The 17981-nt window shown below is 40.8% G+C and overlaps 1 protein-coding gene across 1 annotated transcript; it reads right to left on the reverse strand.

Moving 5' to 3' along the window:
* Positions 1-235: 235 nt before the first annotated feature.
* LOC110127797 (patched domain-containing protein 3) lies at positions 236-13011 on the reverse strand. The gene is made up of 4 exons (XM_070464722.1): positions 11983-13011; positions 10784-10908; positions 4386-4531; positions 236-1946 (listed from the first exon to the last, which is right to left on the reverse strand). Exons 1-4 carry the CDS (start codon positions 13009-13011, stop codon positions 1117-1119), a joined length of 2130 nt encoding a protein of 709 aa, XP_070320823.1. The 3' UTR covers positions 236-1116.
* Positions 13012-17981: the final 4970 nt, after the last annotated feature.

Genomic DNA, 17981 nt, shown 5'->3' on the forward strand with positions numbered 1-17981 from the left:
GAAAATGCATAGAAAAACCCCAGACTAGGAGAAGAAATAATAGTTACGCTTTTACCCAATAATGCATATGAGAAGTACAATGAAAATAATATTCATTTTAGAGTATAATACATAAAATATTTGAATTCCAGGCATAAACTACTAATGATGAAATAAAAGGACAAATAATTGGAAAGTTATTCTTGGTTATACAATCATATACAAGACCATAATAAATATGAAAACACTTCTTAAATTTAGTAAAAATATTTTAATGCGAGACATTAATTTTTCTCAGGATATTTTAAGTAACATTTTAAAACGGTATTTACAAGCCAAGGAAACATGCTTTTGTTTTTAGTTTATTGACTATTCTTAATAGTGCATTTTAATCAGTTTGGATTGGGCCAATCAGGAATTCTATAATTGGTCTTTGATTTGTTAGTGGCTATTCAAACTAACTTTCAAAAAAAGGTTAAGAATACTGGGATAAAAATTAGACCATGAGCAGCTCCAAATACCATCACAAGAAACAATCTTGAAAAATGTCCTGAAGATGTATGCTTTAGCTGCAGATAGGACAGACACCCCTATTATTGTTGAAACTGCACTTTGTAACACGGGGTAGCCTAGCAGATACAGTGCCTCAGTGGCTTTTCAGTCTACTGAGGGCTCTGAACTGGAAACAAATGCATAGGAAATGTGAGCAGAAAAGTCAAAAGAAAACCCTATACAAATGACAAGATTAATCATGGCTATGGAATCAAGATTGACATTCCAGAAGGCCATAAAACCCATGACGCCCACAATCACAGAAGCAATAGCAAAAGTTACCCACAAAGAACACAGGGGATGAGGAATTAACAATAAGGAAACAATGAACATAGCTGTTGATGCAACAGTCACATTTCGAACAGTGTTTTCTAATATTGCAGAATACTGATCAAAATATATGAATGCCTGGTTGTATACCATTAGGGGAACTTCACACTTCTCAGCCATGTCTCGGAACTGGAGTAACATCAGCTTCTTATTGGTTGAAGAAGAAATACCCATGGTTTGAATGAAGGCCTGGGAACAAATGATTTCCTGTGATGATGTTATATTAATATCATATGCAAAAAGTGGAAATTCCATTTAAAAAGTGGGAATATTGCTTAGAAACGCTGTCTTATCATTTATATCTTGACGGAGGTTTTCCATATATTTTACATATTCTTGTAACCAAAACTCTGTAAGGTTTTTATCTACATACTCACTGTTTTCAAAATCTGCCAGACATTTTTCCAGTTTTTGCCTAGCATCTTTATCCCAGTAGTCAAGAGCCTCAGTAACGATAACCATGACGCTGGGACCATAAGTAGAAAAATGGTCTTCTTCTACATTAAAATATGGTGTGATGTAAGAGTCGTCACTTGCCAAATTTCGGAGGTCTAAACCTTCCTGCACTTGGAAACACCCATATACACTACTTATGATGTACGAAACGTATAGGAGCACTACAAAAATCTTGGACTTGGTGCTTATGAGAAAAGGACCAAAACAGTCTCTAAAGAACAGGTTCATTGGATGGATGTCAGCTGTATATTCATCTCGGAGAGAATTACAAGGGAGGCAGCAGGACTTTTTTAATGAGGAACATTTTTGGTCAGGTGTTTCTGGCTTCTTCAACCAGCGTAGACAGACTACTTCTCTTTTCCCATCCAGGGCCATAAATGCTCCAAAACAGGTGATGTTATAAAAATAACAAAAGAGCAGGGTTGTTCCTGTATAGATGCAAAAGTATTGTACAGACCTGAAAGAGGTCATAATTCCTGTATAGAAGGCCAGGACATCGGTGACGGTGGTGATGGTAATGGATACTGCCACTTTTGAATAGACATCGGACATCCGCTCACTTATGCTATCCGTGAAGCTGGTCTTCTGCCAGGCAGAAATCATGATAAACATGTCATCAACCCCAACACCTGTTAGAGAAAGAAACAGAGTCTTCGTACTTTTTAACATCCATTAAAAATTAACCAGATCAACTCAAACCATTTTCTTTGCCTGTCTCTCAAGGTCTCATTGATCTTGCGGAGTCTGTTTGGATACTGCTTTCTCTGACGCCTTCTCTGGTTGCCTCTGAATCCACAGCACAACTCATCACTCCTTGCTCTGTAATAACTCTGCACTTTGTACACATAGCACAGTACACTCTACTCCTAGTCATCATTCAGGGTGTTTCAATGAAGAGTCAGGAAACCTGGCTGACTGGGTATTAGGTGAAGCAGGATTAGCCAGGCATCTCTGATTCCATCAGAACATTTGAGAGACCATTTTCTCTTATAAACCATTTTACTCTAAGGCACTAATACTGAGTTAGCATCCTGTTGTTTAAAATATGAGCTGGATTTATCTGTTCTCCAGTTAGCATCTAGCTATCAATGTGGTATGATTTTAAAGGCACCCCATAGTTTGTACACACACACACATGTAGTTTTCTGTGTCTGGTTCTGACACCCAGAACGCTGTCATTCAAACTGTACTTGCCCAGGTTAAGGCATTATGTCAGTAAAATGCAGGTACTCTTGAGATCAAAAATATGTACCAAGGTAAATCTTAAGAATCCTTTACATAATAAGTGAATACTAAAGTAACCAGTCTCTTCCACAGTGATGTTTCCTGATTGATTTGGAATAAAGAGGCCAGGAGAACATTTGAGGACTCTGAAGTCATCACTGAAGGTTAGGAGAGGACGACCACAGAGAAGAAAGGGGATCATCAAGGACAGCCTAAGCACGTTGCAGATAAATTTCACTTCCCTCAAGCTTCCTACCGCTTTCACTCCTGTACACCTGTTTCTGTGTGTATTGATACAAAATCAAAACTTGGAACTGAGTGCTGATTGATTTTAATATCAACCTTGGAAGATCTTCTCCATGGATTACACGGGAAGGTACTGGGAATTGCACTTTGCCTCTAATTCGGATGTTCTGTGTGTATGGTCTGGCAAGAGGCCTGCAGTGACACAGGCTTGTGTAGTCTGTCACAAACTGCATCCTGACACGCCCCCTGCAGCCAGCATTTTGGATTTTGCTTGCATTCAGCTGGACAAAGGGCAAGATTCTGAAGTACTAAGGACCACAAATAAACTCATTGATATGGAACAGGTATTTAAAAACCGGTTTTATTATTTATGGAACTTGGTTCAGAAATTGTCCTCACACATTTCTTGAGCTACTGAAATCACAGCCCCCCCAACATGCACCCCTACACTCACATATGTATGTATATACAGATAATATGAAGACATCAATATGAAATCAGTTGTCTACATTTTAGTTGTTTATGGCTGTGTGAACATTGAGTGCTTAAGCGTGAGTGTGTGCTAGGAAGGCATACATCCATTGCACAGTTCCTCCCCTATCTTCCCTAGGAAACCAATTATTAATTCTTCCAAGTTGCTTACCATCCAGAATAGAAACATATTTGCCTTCTTATGCTTACTGTAAAATAAATCCTGAAAGTACAGGCAAATACAAAGAAAACCTTTAAACAACTATAATTCCACCTGTCAAGGATAATCCTTGCTAATATTTTAAGTATTATCTATCCAGAATTTGCTCTATACAAATATACATGCATATTTGTATATCTCTCTGTTTTAAACATCTTGTTTCATAATCAGCATTTTTCATTTAACACTTTATATCTACCTCTTTTGAAAGACTGAATAGGATTCCAAAACTTTAATGTGATATGAGCAGATCAATCCCATGTTGATATAGGATTAGCTTGTTTTTTCCTATTCTAAATTACACTAAAATGAACACGCTTATTTTATTTTGTGAAAACCTGTCCAGTAACTAGGACAAATTCCCAAAAGTGGAGTTGGCAGGTCAAGCGTATTCCATTTTAGATTTTTAAGTCTTTTGATTTGTTGCTAAGTTATATCTTAAAAGTGCACCAATTTACAAATCTCCCTCAGCAGAATATGAGAGAGTTCACTTGCATACAACCTTCCCCAAACCTTCAATCTTGCTATAATATTCATTAATCTAATAAGAAGACAAAGTATCTCACTTTTGGTTTAACTTGCATCCCTTGATTAATCGAAAGGTCAAATATTTCTTTCTTACATTTTCAATGATTAGTATTTTGGATTCTGTGTGTGTGTGTATATGTGTGAAATGCCTAAATGCCTGTTCACGTCACTGGTCTGTTTTTCCATTTGGGGTACCAGATTTTTCCAACTCTAAAGGCATATAATTCCATTTGATTTTCTTTTTCTCCTGATTCCTCATTTTGGATCTGTAGAGTCACCTACCTATAATTATTTTGCTTAATCTAACACAATACCCTTCCTTTACCCATCCCACACCCCCACATACACAGTGTGCAGCCTCATGCTTTGTTTTACTCACCTAGGATAAGAAATGGTGAATTTGCAACTATGAGCACAAATGGCACCCCAATGTACAACATCAGGCCAAAGCTGCTCACCACTGCCAAGGCAACAGAAATGACTCCAAAGACTGCAACCCACATTTTGTTTCGTACACAGTCACACCTGTAAATTTGGAGGGAAAAGTCATGGAACTTGTGATGGTAGCTTCCATACTGAAGTTCCAGCAATTCATAACATTCTTGACTCGGACACCTCTTCAGAGCCCTCTTGGACAATAATCCCCATACCTGTCTGCTGGAGAACTTTAATTTCCAGGCACTAGCCCAGACCAACTGAACAAAAACAAAGGGGGTGGTGGGGGGGGGGGGGGTGGGGGATGGGGTTGGGACAGAAAAGTTGGGAATCTGTACTTTTACCAAACTATACTGGTTGATTCTTATGCAGTGAGCCAAGCATGAATCCACTGACTGGCCTTTCAGAACCACAAAAAGATACTAAAACATTGCAAATAGCTAATTCCACTCTGATCTCCAAAGGAGTGTGAATAGAAGCAAGCAGTATGAAAGTGCCCATGTCCAGGTATCTTCTCACCCACTTATGACTCCCATTAGCCATAAACACAATCCTAAATACCTCCTGTATGTCAAAGCTGGTTTAATACATATTGTGGCTAACAAAAAGAATGAAAGCCTCCTTCTAAAAGTTTTTCATGGTTCTCCTCTGCTAAAGAAGTGTGCTCTAGAAAAGAGGCTCTGTGTGTGTGTGTGTGTGTGTGTGTGTGTGCGCGCTCAGTCAATCCAGTTATGTCTGACGGCTTGTGACCCTATGGACTGTAGCCCACTAGGCTCCTCTGTCCACGGAAGTCTCCAAGCAGGAATAGTGGAGCAGGTTGCCATGCCTTCCCTCTAGGGGATCTTCCCCACCCAGGCATCAAACCCGCGTCTCCTGTGTCTCCTGCATCACAGGCTGATTCTTTACCGCTGAGCCACCAGGGAAGCCCAAGAAAAGTGGCTGCTAATTGCAAAAAAAAAAAAAGTAACATATACTCCATTTGGAATAATACAACTTAGGTCTATTTCTTGGTTGGACCAACAAAACTGGGAATATATATATATATAGCATTTTAAAAAGCCTGGCTTTAATACTTTAACTCCCCAACAACCACAACTTTAAAGTATTGACGACAATCTCTAGGTTTCTGTTTTACTTCATTGCCAACTGCTTCAAAACAAATGACTGATAGCTGCCTCTAGAAACTTTTAGTAGGAGAGAGAAACAGTTTGATTTGAAGACTAGGAAAGTCAACTATGGAAATGGAGCTTCTGATTCCCAAAGATCAAGAATATAACTAAAGACCTTATTCATGCAAGGCCACATTAAAATAACCAAACTTTCTTATTAAAACAACTATGTGTGCCTGTATTTCACTTTTTCTCAAACTGCTGGTGCTATCTGTTAAACTCAGGGCCCCACATCAACATACATACACGCACCAAAAGTATTTTGTTTTGATTACAAAACAACATTTGATTACAACCATTACTTTCTTGTGGACTTCCCTAGAGCTCAGATGGTAAAGAATCTGCCTGTAATGCAGGAGACCTGGGTTCAATCCTTGGGTCAGGAAGACCCCCGTGGAGAAGGAAATGGCAATCCACTCCAGTATTCTTGCCTGGAGAATCCCATGGACAGAGAGGCCTGGTGGGTACAGACCCTGGGGTCACGAAGAGTCGGACACGATTAAGTGACTAACACATATACACAATACTTTCTTAAAGCAACAATATTGACTTACAGGAATTTAAGATAAAAGTAACACAAGTGAACCTTGAAATCAGAATGATTAACAGGATAAAAGCTACATATGACATGCTTAGCCCTATTCCCTCTTTCAGGTTTCTGGATTGTTGGTATAAATTTTTCAGAGGATGGAGGGAGTGAAGTATATTATTGGCTAGAGTGATTTGACTTCAACTAGTCGCTGTGTTGACTCTCTAAATGATCCTTATTTTAATGTTCTATAGGCAATGGAAGGAAAGATGTGAATGCAGAACACCAGTGCGTACACTTGCAAATTTTCTAGTCCCCAGAAGGACTTTGGTTAAGCAGTCTATCAGAATGACTTGGGAGAGTCTCAGCTTTAGATTCCTGCAGTCCTGGAACACAGCTCTGCAGACTCTGATCTACAGTTTGTAGGGAAGTTGCAGAATCCGTGTGTCTAAAAATTTCTTCATGTGATTCCAGTGCTCAGGCTGACTTGGGAATCACTGGCAGCAAAATGACCAGTCAAGACAGCTGACGAGCTACACGTTAAAGAAGGCACGAGACAGGAGCTCCCCGGGGGCCCGGTGGTCAGGACTCCTCAGCACTGTCACTGCTGGGGCCTGGGTTTGGCCAAAAAAGGGTACAAATGGATGAAGTGAAGGATAATAGCTCTAACATATACAGAATATTAAATACCCAAACAATAGAAGTAAGTCCTTCCTTGTCAGCAATTATTTTAAATCTAAACAGATTAAACTTTCCAATCAAAAAGCAGATATTGTCAGAATGGATAAAACAGTATGATTCAACTATATGCTATTTACAAGAGATTCACTTTAGATCCAAAGACATAAATAGATTGATAAGAGGACTGAAATAGATTCTCCATATGAGTAGTAACCAAAAGAGACTAGGAGTGCCTATATTGATAACAGACAGAATAGACTATTTCAAAAACTGTTAAAAAGTTTTGAGACAGAAGGAATCATATATTTATAAAAGGGCCAATTAATCAAGAAGATATAACAACTATAAACATAAATGGACCTCATAACAGAGACCCAATATATGTGAAGGAAATATTAACAGTATTATAGAGAGAAATACATAGCTCTGCAATAAAAGTTGGAAAATTCAATACCTCCCTTTCAATAATGGGTAAAACATCTAGGCAGATAATCTATAAGGAAAATGAAAACATACAAAATACCATAAAACTTATGAGATGTAGTGACATCATGCCCAGAGGTAAATTTATACTGCATTAAAAATAAGAGAAAAGCTCTCAAACCACTTTGTCGATTTAAACACCTTATGGAACCAGAAAAAGAAGAGAAGACCTAACACAAAGCTAACAGAAGGAATAAGACAAGAGCAGTGATAAATAAAATTGAGACTAGAAAAACAACAGAGAAAACCAACAAAGCCAAAAATTAGTTATAAAAAAAAACAACAACAAAATTTGGGTTACATTTATCTAGAGTTGATAAAGGGGAAAAAATACAAATAACTAAATGGGACATGAAAATGGGGACTTCACTACTGAATTTACAGAAATAGAAAGGATTTAAGACATTATTATAAGCAACCTATGCCAAAAAACTGGATAACCTAGATAAAATACATGAATTCCTAGAAATACACAAAGACCTAAACTGACTCAAGATGAAACTCTCAATAGAACATGTAAAAGGACTGATCCATAGTCAAAAACCTCCCCTCACCTCCAAAATAAAGTCCAGGCTTGATGGCTTCACTGGTGAATTTTATCAAATATGTAAAGAAGAATTAACACCAATCCTTTTCAAACCCTTCCAAAAAAACTTAAAGGAAGGGAACACTTCCTAACTCTTTTGATGAGGCCATGATTACACTGCTATCAATGTCAGACTAAGATACCACAAGGAAGCTACAAATAAGACCTCTTATTAATATAGATAAAAAAATCCTCAACAGAATTCTAGCAAACACAATTCAATAAGCATATTAAAAGAAGTATACATCATGACCATATGGGATTTACCCCAGGAATGAAAGAGTGGTTCAACATGAGACCATCAATCAATGTAATACAGCACACTAACAGAACAAAGGATAAAAAACCATATGAATCTCTCAAAAGTTACAGAAAAGGCACTTGACAAAACCCAATGTCTTTTCATGATAAAAACTCTCAAAAACAAGGAATGGAAGGAAAGTTCTTCAAAATTATAAAGGCAATTATGAAAACTGCACAGCTAATGTTAAACTCAATGGTGAAAAAAAGAAAGCTTTCCCTCTAAGATCAGGAACAAGATAAGGATGCCCACTTTCATCAGTGATATTCAAAGATGTACTAGGAGTGCTAATCAGAGCAATTAGACAGGACTTTGAAATTAAAGGAATTCAAACTGGAAAGGAAGAATTTTAACTCTGTTTTCACAGATTATATGATCCTACATATGAAAACTCCAGTGAATCCAAAGGAAGTTACTAAAGTTAGTAAACAAATTCAGTAAAGCTGCAAGATACAAGGTCAACACACAGGATTCGTTTCTATCCATGTGCAATGAACAATCCCAAAAAGAAATTAAGAAAGTGATTTCATTTAGCGTTTAAAATAATGAAATAGTTAGGAATACATTTAGCCAAAGAAGTGAAAGACTGGTACATGGAAAACTGCAAAACATTGGTGAAAGAAACTAAAAAAGACCTAAATTAATGGAAAGACTTTCACAGTCCATGGGGAGAAAGACTTAATATTGTCAAAATGACAATTTCGCCTAAGGCGATCTACACATTAAACACAATCTCTATCAAAATTCCAGTAGCTTTTATTCAGAAATGTATAGGTCAATACTCAAATCCATATGGAATTATAAGGAGCCCTGGATACTCCAGAATAACCTTAAAAAGAAAAAACAAATGGACAACTGAGATTTCCAGATTTCAAAACTATATAGCTACAGTATTTAAATCAGAGTGGTACTATTATATGGACAGACATATAGACCAATGGAATAGAACTGAGCATCTAGAAATAAATCCATATATCTACAGCCCATTGATTTTTGACAAGGATGCCAAATCCAATCAACTGGGAAAGAGCAGTCTTTTCAACAAATGGCACTTGGATGACTGGATTTCCACATGTACAAGAATGAAGTTGGACCCCTACTTCACATCATATACAATTATGATTAAAAATTGTAACCACCTAAATATTGCAGCTAAAACCATAAAACTCTTGAAGGAAACAGAGCAATTGCACACGACCTTACTTGTCAACGGAAGCTTAGATGTAATACCAAGAGCACAAGTAGAAACAATAAAAATAAACAAGTTGAATTTCATCTAAATTAAAACCTTTGTACATTAATGGACATTATCGAGAAAGTAAAGAGATAATCTGCAGAGTGAGAGAAAATATTTGCAAATTACATAACTTGATAAGGATTTAATATCCAAATCAACAACAACAGAATTCAACAACAAAAGGACAAACAGCTTCACTAAAAATGGACAAAGGTGGGAATTCCCTGGCAGTCCAGTGGTCAGAACTCCAAACTTTCACTGCCAAGGGCCTGGGCCCAAGTTCAACCCCTAGTCGGGGAAATAAGATTCTTCAAGCCTTGGGGTGCAGCCAAAAAAAGGGCAAAGGACTTGAATAGACATTTCTCCATAAAGGATATGCGTGTGTGCTCTGTAGCTCAGTTGTTTGACTCCTTGTGACCCCTAGCCACCAGGCTCTTCTGTTCATGAAATTTTCCAGGCAAGAATACCAGAGTGGGTTACCATTTCCTTCTCCAGGGCATCTTCCCAACACAGGGATTGAAACCAAGTCTCTTGCATTTCCTGCACCAGCAGGCAGATTCTTTACCACTGTGCCACCTGGGGAGCTCCAAAGAAGATATACAAATAACCAATAACCACATAAAAAAGATAATCATGGTTAGAATGTAGAGAAATTGGAAAACTTACACATGGCTGATGGGATACAAAATGGTGTAGCCTCTGTGAAAAATAGTTTGGTGGTTCTTCAAAAAGCTAACCAGTGAATTATCATACAACCCACTAATTCCACTCCTAGGTATACACTGAAAAGAACTGCAAACAGGAGCTTAAACAGAGATTTGGACATCAGGTTTCACTGCAGCATTATTCACTATAGTCCAAAGGTAAAAATATTTCAAGTGCCCATCAACAGATAGGTAGATAAAAAAATGTGGTATATACATAAAATGGAATATTATTCAGCCATGTAAAGGAACTCATGCTACAACATGGATAAATGTTGAAAACATTATGATAAGTGAAATAAGTCAGTCACAAAAGGACAAATACTGTATGATTCCACTTATATGAAATCTCTAGAATAGGCAAATTCATGGAAACAGAAACTAGATTAAAAATTAGCCAAGACTTGGGGGAGACAATGGGGAGTTATTACTTAATGGTTACAGTGTTTGTTTGGGGTGATGGAAAACATTCATAAAGGGATAGTTGTGATGGTTGTGCAACACTTATAATGTAATTAATGCCACTGATCTGTACACTTAAAAATGATTTTTGAAATGACACATTTTATGTTATAAATGTTATATACACATTATATACATTACTACAATAAGATATTTTTTAGAGTTTAAAAAACTAGTAAAATTGTTTTACCTGTAGCATGATACAATTGCAAATAATATGATTAGAAGGTAGGCCAAGTGAAACAAGGGGACCACTGTCATAGAAGTTGCCTCAAATTCCAGTTGTCTAGAAAGTGATGAAAAGTAGACAACCTGCTACAAAAACATATTCAGGTAAATGACTTTCAATTCTGATACTGTGTGTGAGTTACATATGATACTGAAACACTGCAACTTAATAATTTAAACATTAAAATTCAGTGAAAAATCAAAATATATGGATTATGATTTTAGAATTAAGAAGGTAATAAAGATTTGCTTCTTCCCACAAATCTCTGGCATGCTTTTCAAAGTTTCTTTCAAAAAATCTAAAGTTTAAGACTCCTGAATACACAAAATCTGAATCTTATATAAAACTGTGAAAGCATTAATAACTATAGACTTATAACTTTTTCTAAACTTCTATTCAGTCATTATCTTTTACTATTTTAATTGTACAAACATCATTTCAGACAGGCCTGGGTATTAAAAGACTTTTCTCAGAAGATATCTTCTCATTTTCACCAGTTTCATTCAGAGTATTAGGTTTGCCAGTCCCAAAATTACTGAACAGCTAACATGTGTCTGGCACTATGCTATAATTTACTTTTAAAATGCTCATCTTTGTCAAAAACATCATGGAACTTTTGTTTAAAGTTTTGCTGTTTTATTCCAATGAACTCCAAAGTTTAGGGGGCTCCCAGAAACAGCAAAGGCTTAAACTGAAAGTAAGAATTTCAGAGTAATTTGACCAGATAAACCAAACTAAACCTGAAGATCAATGTCTGGACTGAACAGACCTACCCTGAGAATGTACCATTTGTGTTTTTAACCAGAATGTTACCAAGGATTTAAGATTTGCGGCATTCTTCTCCTTTTTTTTTTAAAGTCCTCTTTTTACTTTATTAAAAACTTTATTGTAGTATAGTTGCTTCGCAATGTTGTGTTAGCTTCAAGTGCACAGCAAAGTGAATCAGTCATACACATACCCACTCTTTCTTAGGATCTACTGTGGCTTTCTTCAGTGTGCTACTTTAAGAAAGTTGGATTAAGGACCAAATAAAGCAGAGCACGCCTAGCTTCCAGGCAAGGACTCTGGTAATCTGGGGTGCTGCTGCTCTGGTCCTTGGGACACGTCCTCTTATCCCTCCCACCTTCTCCTGGCCTCCCATAAACTCCGCCACTAGGTACCTGGATCTTCTTCAAGGCCAGGCTCTCCTCCAGGCTGCTCGCCTGCGTCAGGAAGTGGATCATCCAGGCCTTGCTCCGCTCCTGCTCCTCTGCTCCGCCTGCCTCCAGGTGGTACTGCAGCCGCATGGCTCTGGCCCGGAGGAGAACCTGGCTCGGCCCCATCCTCTGGCCCAAGACAGTTCCTCCCAGGGTGTTGGCCAGGGAGACCATCTGACCGGCTAGGCTGTAGATGGGGAAGGTGATGGTTCTCAGGTTGAGGCCCTTGTTCCTTTTCCAGGCGAACAAGAGTGGGTTGGAGGGGACACAGGAGCCCTGGTTCTTAGCGCACACCTCGCTGTAGGGGATCTGGGTTCCGTTGTCCTGGGTCACAGTCAGAGTCTGCACCGTGTCGTCCACCTTGCTGATTTCCTCTAGGATGTCCGGCTCCAGCAGGGTCTCGGCGCTGGAGACCACGAGGACGGAGGCATAAGGGACCTCGGCGCTCTTCCTGGAGATGGAGAAGATGAGAGAGTCATTGGCGGTGAAATGTCCCTGCACGAAGCACCGCTCTGCCTTGGCGGGGCTCCCGATCGGGGTGTACTCCTCCTCCAGGCCTTCTTCTCCATCCCGGGGCAGGTACATCAGGCCGGTGCCCAGGACGGCCGTTAGCGCCACGGGCAGCAGCAGAAAGATCCAGGGGTGCGCGCCCACCTTCCTGCCCAGCCGCCGGAAGACCCGCGACAGCGGTGCTTCCAGGCAGTTGGTGTGGCAGCGGGGCCGCGGAGCCCGAAGGTTCTCAGACTTCGAGGCCGGCGGGGGCGGCGGAGCCTTGGGCCCCGGAGGGGGCTCTGCGCTCGGCCCCTCCGCCCGGTCGCGCTCGGGCTCCCAGTCCTGACCCGACGCCGAGGGCGGCTCCGGCTCCGGGCCCGGCCCTGCTGGCGGCCCGCTCTCTCTCTCCGGCCCCGGCCCCTGGGCCTCGGACCCAGGCTCCTGTCCCGCCTCCCGCTCCGGCTCTGGCTCCGGCGCAACCTTCGAGGGATTAAGGCTCATTTCCAGGAAGGAAAGCCCACGTTCTCAGCACGGCAGATCAGAAAGGAGCTGCCAGACGGAGCCCCCTTTCCACCCACCAACGGTTTCCTGAAGTTCTAGGTGCGTCTGTTTGACCCCGGGCTGCTCGCGCCCCCAATGCTGGAGCTTCGTTGGCGGTCACGTGGTTCAGTTGAGGTCTTGAGGTCAGTTCAGTCGCTCAGTCGCGTCCGACTCTGTGCTACCCCATGGATTGCGGCACACCAGGCCTCCCTGTCCGTTACCAACTCCCGGAGATCACTCAAACTCATGTCCATTGAATCGGTGATGCCATCCAGCCATCTCATCCTCTGTCATCCCCTTCTCCTCCTGCCTTCAGTCTTTCCCAGAATCAAATGAGTCAGCTCTTCACATGAGGTGGCCAAATTATTGGAGTTCAGCTTCAGCATCAGTCCTTCCAATGGATATTCAGGACTGATTTCCTTTAAGATGGACTGGTTAGATCTCCTTGCAGTCCAAGGGACTCTCAAGAGTCTTCTCCAACACCACAGTTCAAAAGCATCAATTCTTCGGCACTCAGCTTTCTTTACAGTCCAACTCTCACATCCATACATGACTGCTGGAAAAACCATAGCTTTGACTAGACGGACTTTTGTTGGCAAAGTAATGTCTCTGCTTTTTAATATGCTATCTAGGTTGGTCATAGCTTTTCTTCCAAGGAGCAAGTGTCTTTTAATTTCATGGCTGCAGTCATCATCTGCAGTGATTTTGGAGCCCCCCAAAATAAAGTCTCTCACTGTTTCCATTGTTTCCCCATCTATTTGCCATGAAGTGATGGGACCAAATGCCATGCTCTAACTAGCCCCAAATTTGTCCCTGGTGCCTGTCCTCTCAGGATTTAGTTAATACAAGACACACTTCTTAAAGGCAAATGAAATGAGTGTTTACATGACTCAGAATTGACTGGGAGAATATGACTTGTTCAGGGACACACATACTCACACACACACTCACTCACACACATACCCACACACTTAAGGCACAGATTTTCCCTGTGTTCTAAGTGGCAGATTTTACCTTTGAGGGGATCATCCAGAAACATGTTTCTCAGGTAAGGCTTTGGTGAACCTGGTACAGCTCATTTAGTTATTTTTATTCTTTACAGGCATAATGTTTTCCTGGTAAAAAGTTAGAAGTAGATGCATAAAATAAAAAGTGGGACTAGAAGAACCCAAACCCATTCCTGAAACTTCCTTCTATCATGTTCCTCTTCTCAATGGAAGTGTTAAAAAGTGGGAGTTTATCCTTAACAACCATTTTCTTTGCATTTGCAAGCATATCCAGATATATGTAAATATATCATTTTCATAAATGAAAGTGAAAGTGAAGCCACTCAGTTGTGTCCGACTCTTTGCGACCCCATGGACTGTAGCCTACCAGGCTCCTCTGTCCATGGAATTCTCCAGGCAAGAATACTGGAGTGGGTTGCTATTTCCTTCTCCAGGGGAATCTTTCCGACCTAGGGATCGAAACCCTGGTCTCCTGCATTGTAGGCAGGTGCTTTTACCGTCTGAGCCACTAGGGAAGTCCATTTTCATAAATATTATTGCACTATCTGTATGCGAGACCTGGGTTCTATCCCTGGGTTGGGAAGACCCCCTGGAGAAGGGAAAGGCTATCTACTCCAGTATTCTGGCCTGGGGAATTCTATGGACTGTATAGTCTATGGGGTGGCAAAGAATCAGACAGGACTGAGTGAAAAAGAAAAAAAAAAGAAAAATAAAATGTGTATGCAGATTTCATTTTTCACCAAATACGTCAAAGGATCTTAACATGTGACTGTATGTAGATTTATCTTATTCTTTGGAATTGTTTTATAGTTTTCCATTTTGTATGGCTGGAACATAAATTAGCTATAATGCTATTGATAGATCTGTAGGTTGTTTAGAATGTTTTGCTGATACGAACAGTGCTAAGTGAACAAATGTCTTTTTCTTAAAGCATAAGAAATGCATTTGTGAGATGATTTTGTAGAAGGGGATTTACTGGACCAAAGGATATCCCATTTTAAATTTCTCAGTTATTGATAAAATCCATAGAAGTTGAACTTTCCCAATGGGTAAAGAATCTGCTTGCAATGCAGGAGACACAGGAGATGCTGGTTTGATCCCTGGGTGGGGAAGATCCCCTGGAGAAGGAAATGGCAACCCACTCCAGTATCCTTGCCTGGAAAATCCTGTGGATGGAGGAGCCTGGCAGGCTGCGGTCCATGGGGTCGCAAAGAGTCGGATACCACTGAGTGACTGCATTCACTCGCTCATAGAAGTTGTATCGATTTACACCCTCATAACCAGTGTATGCAGTTCTTTTTTTTTTGTCACAGCCCACCCCAGAATGTCATTAAAGTGTTTGATTTGTGCCATTGGTATCTTATTTTGATTTTACTTTTTTAATTTCTTGTTTAGACTCACCATATTTCCTCTTTGGGTGAATTGTCATCTTATACCTTTTCCTGGCTTGCCTTTTGGACTATTCAAATTTTCTTCTTTACTATAGAAATTATTCATGTACTAAGGAAATAATCACTTGTTCCTATATTTTGAGTGATGAATATCCCCTTACCCTGTTCTCCCACCGTCATTTGCTGGTTACCATGCCTTTTGTTTGTAGTTGAATTAACTTAATTTTTTAAATGAATTCTGGATTTTGTTGCTGTAAGGTGATTGCAGAGAAAAAGAGAGCAAGCCAGGCAGTCAGGCAAGAAAAGGGAAACTTATTAGAGGGGAAAGAGAGGGTGACCGGCCCTTAAGGAGAACCTCCCTTTCAGTGTCCTCCCTTTCTGATGGAGTCCTTCTTATACCACGCCGATGAGCTCTGAAGGGATGGTCATGTAGCCGGAGGTCTGGAATCTGGTGGTCTTGCAGCTTTGAGAAGATAGGCACCAGTGAGATAACAGGATGCCATTTGGGCAATTTGGTCAGTCTCACAGATCACTGTGATTTTATTCTTCGTTTGTGAGGTCAACATAACGAAACATCTTAGCAATGAGACCGCATTTGGGCCCTATAAATTGCATAATAGACAGTTGTTTCCCTTGACCTAGTGCTTCCTTTGTGACTCAGCTGGTAAAGAGTCTGTCTGCAATGTGGGAGACCTGGGTTTGATCCATGGGTTGGGCAGATCCCCTGGAGAAGGGAAAGGGTACCCTCTCCAGTATTCTGACCTGGAGAATTTATGGACTATGTAGTTCAAGGTGTCGCAAACAGTCAGACACGACTGAGCAACTTTCACTTGCAGTAATTATAATCTACTTTAAAATTTACATATATTCCTTTTTTAAATTGTTGAAGTATAGTTGATTTATAGTTGTGTTAATTTCTGGTGTACAGCAAAGTGATTCAGCTATACATATAAGTATACTTTTTATTTTTTAAGGTGGCCAAACATTTTATTCAGGCTACTGCAGTAGCAGAGAGACTTCAGTGTAAGCTGAGCTCCACTTTGCTGAAACCAAAGATGGGAGTGAGAGGGTAACAGGCAGGAAGACTAGGGGTCTCCAAATGGAGGAAATAGGCTGCAAGTGGCAGACATTTTTTATCTCTCTTAAATGGCAGGAGGAAGCAAACTACAAGTGTCAGACTTTTTTCCCTCTCTATACAAATTTAAAAGAAGTCTTCTTTTAAAATTCTGTGTTGCCATGACTACATCTGGTTCCACCTGAACTTAACTTTTCTCAAACCTTGAGCTAACCAATGCATTTTTCTTATGGAAATGTTTTTCTTAAGCTATGTTAATGAACTATGTATTTACCCTAGACTGTCTTTCTTCAAGTTGGTTCTGCCTAAGACTCAGAACCCACTTGACAAACCAGTATGTTTTACTCATGCAAATGTTCTCTTAAGCTATGTTAATGAGACTATGTCTTTGCTTGGAATCCTGCCTCTCTTCAAGATTCATGTCAATTGTTATAGGGCCTGGGACAACTCACCTTGTGCCAGTGTTATCTCAAAATGCATGTTGTGGGTAAGGGACCTGGTGCCATGCTGAGTTTTGAGCCATCTCCTTTCTCTGATTAGCAGCCTGCTGGTAGGAGTATAGCATACTGCGGAAGGCTAGCGCGGGGGCACTCTTTCTGCCCCCTTCTGACGTCTATGTCAGAAGCTGCGACAGACCCGTGCAGAGGTGTGGCTAGAGGAGCTACCCCTTGTCCGAGGTCAGGGCTGGCGACCGAGAGCAAGAGGCTGCGATGGCGCAGGAGTGGCTGAGAGGAGCTACCCCACGTCCGAGGTCAGGGGCGGCGGCCGAGAGGAGCTACCCCACGTCCGAGGTCAGGGGCAGTGGCCGAGAGGAGCAACCCCACGTCCAAGGAGTGGCGGCTGTGGGCGCAGGAGGGCCAAGAGGAGCTACTCCACGTTCAAGGTCAGGAGGGGTGGCTGTGAGGAGATACCCCTCGTCCAAGGTAAGGAGCAGTGGCTGCGCTTTGCTGGAGCAGCTGTGAAGAGATACCCCACGTCCAAGGTAAGAGAAACCCAAGTAAGACGGTAGGTGTTGCGAGAGGGCATCAGAGGGCAGACACACTGAAACCATAATCACAGAAAACTAGCCAATCTGATCACAGGACCACAGTCTTGTCTAACTCAATGAAACTAAGCCATGCTGTGTGGGGCCACCCAAGATGGATGGGTCATGGTGGAGAGGTCTGACAGAATGTGGTCCACTGGAGAAGGGAATGGCAAACCACTTCAGTATTCTTGCCTTGAGAACCCCATGAACAGTATGAAAAGGCAAAATGATAGGATACTGAAAGAGGAACTCCCCAGGTCGGTAGGTGCCCAATATGCTACTGGAGATCAGTGGAGAAATAACTCCAGAAAGAATGAAGGGATGGAGCCAAAGAAAAAACAACACCCAGTTGTGGATGTGACTGGTGATAGAAGCAAGGTCTGATGCTGTAAAGAGCAATATTGCATAGGAACCTGGAATATTAGGTCCAT

The sequence above is a fragment of the Odocoileus virginianus genome, unplaced genomic scaffold, assembly GCF_023699985.2.
Source record: "Odocoileus virginianus isolate 20LAN1187 ecotype Illinois unplaced genomic scaffold, Ovbor_1.2 Unplaced_Contig_137, whole genome shotgun sequence".
Taxonomy (NCBI): Eukaryota; Metazoa; Chordata; class Mammalia; order Artiodactyla; family Cervidae; genus Odocoileus; species Odocoileus virginianus.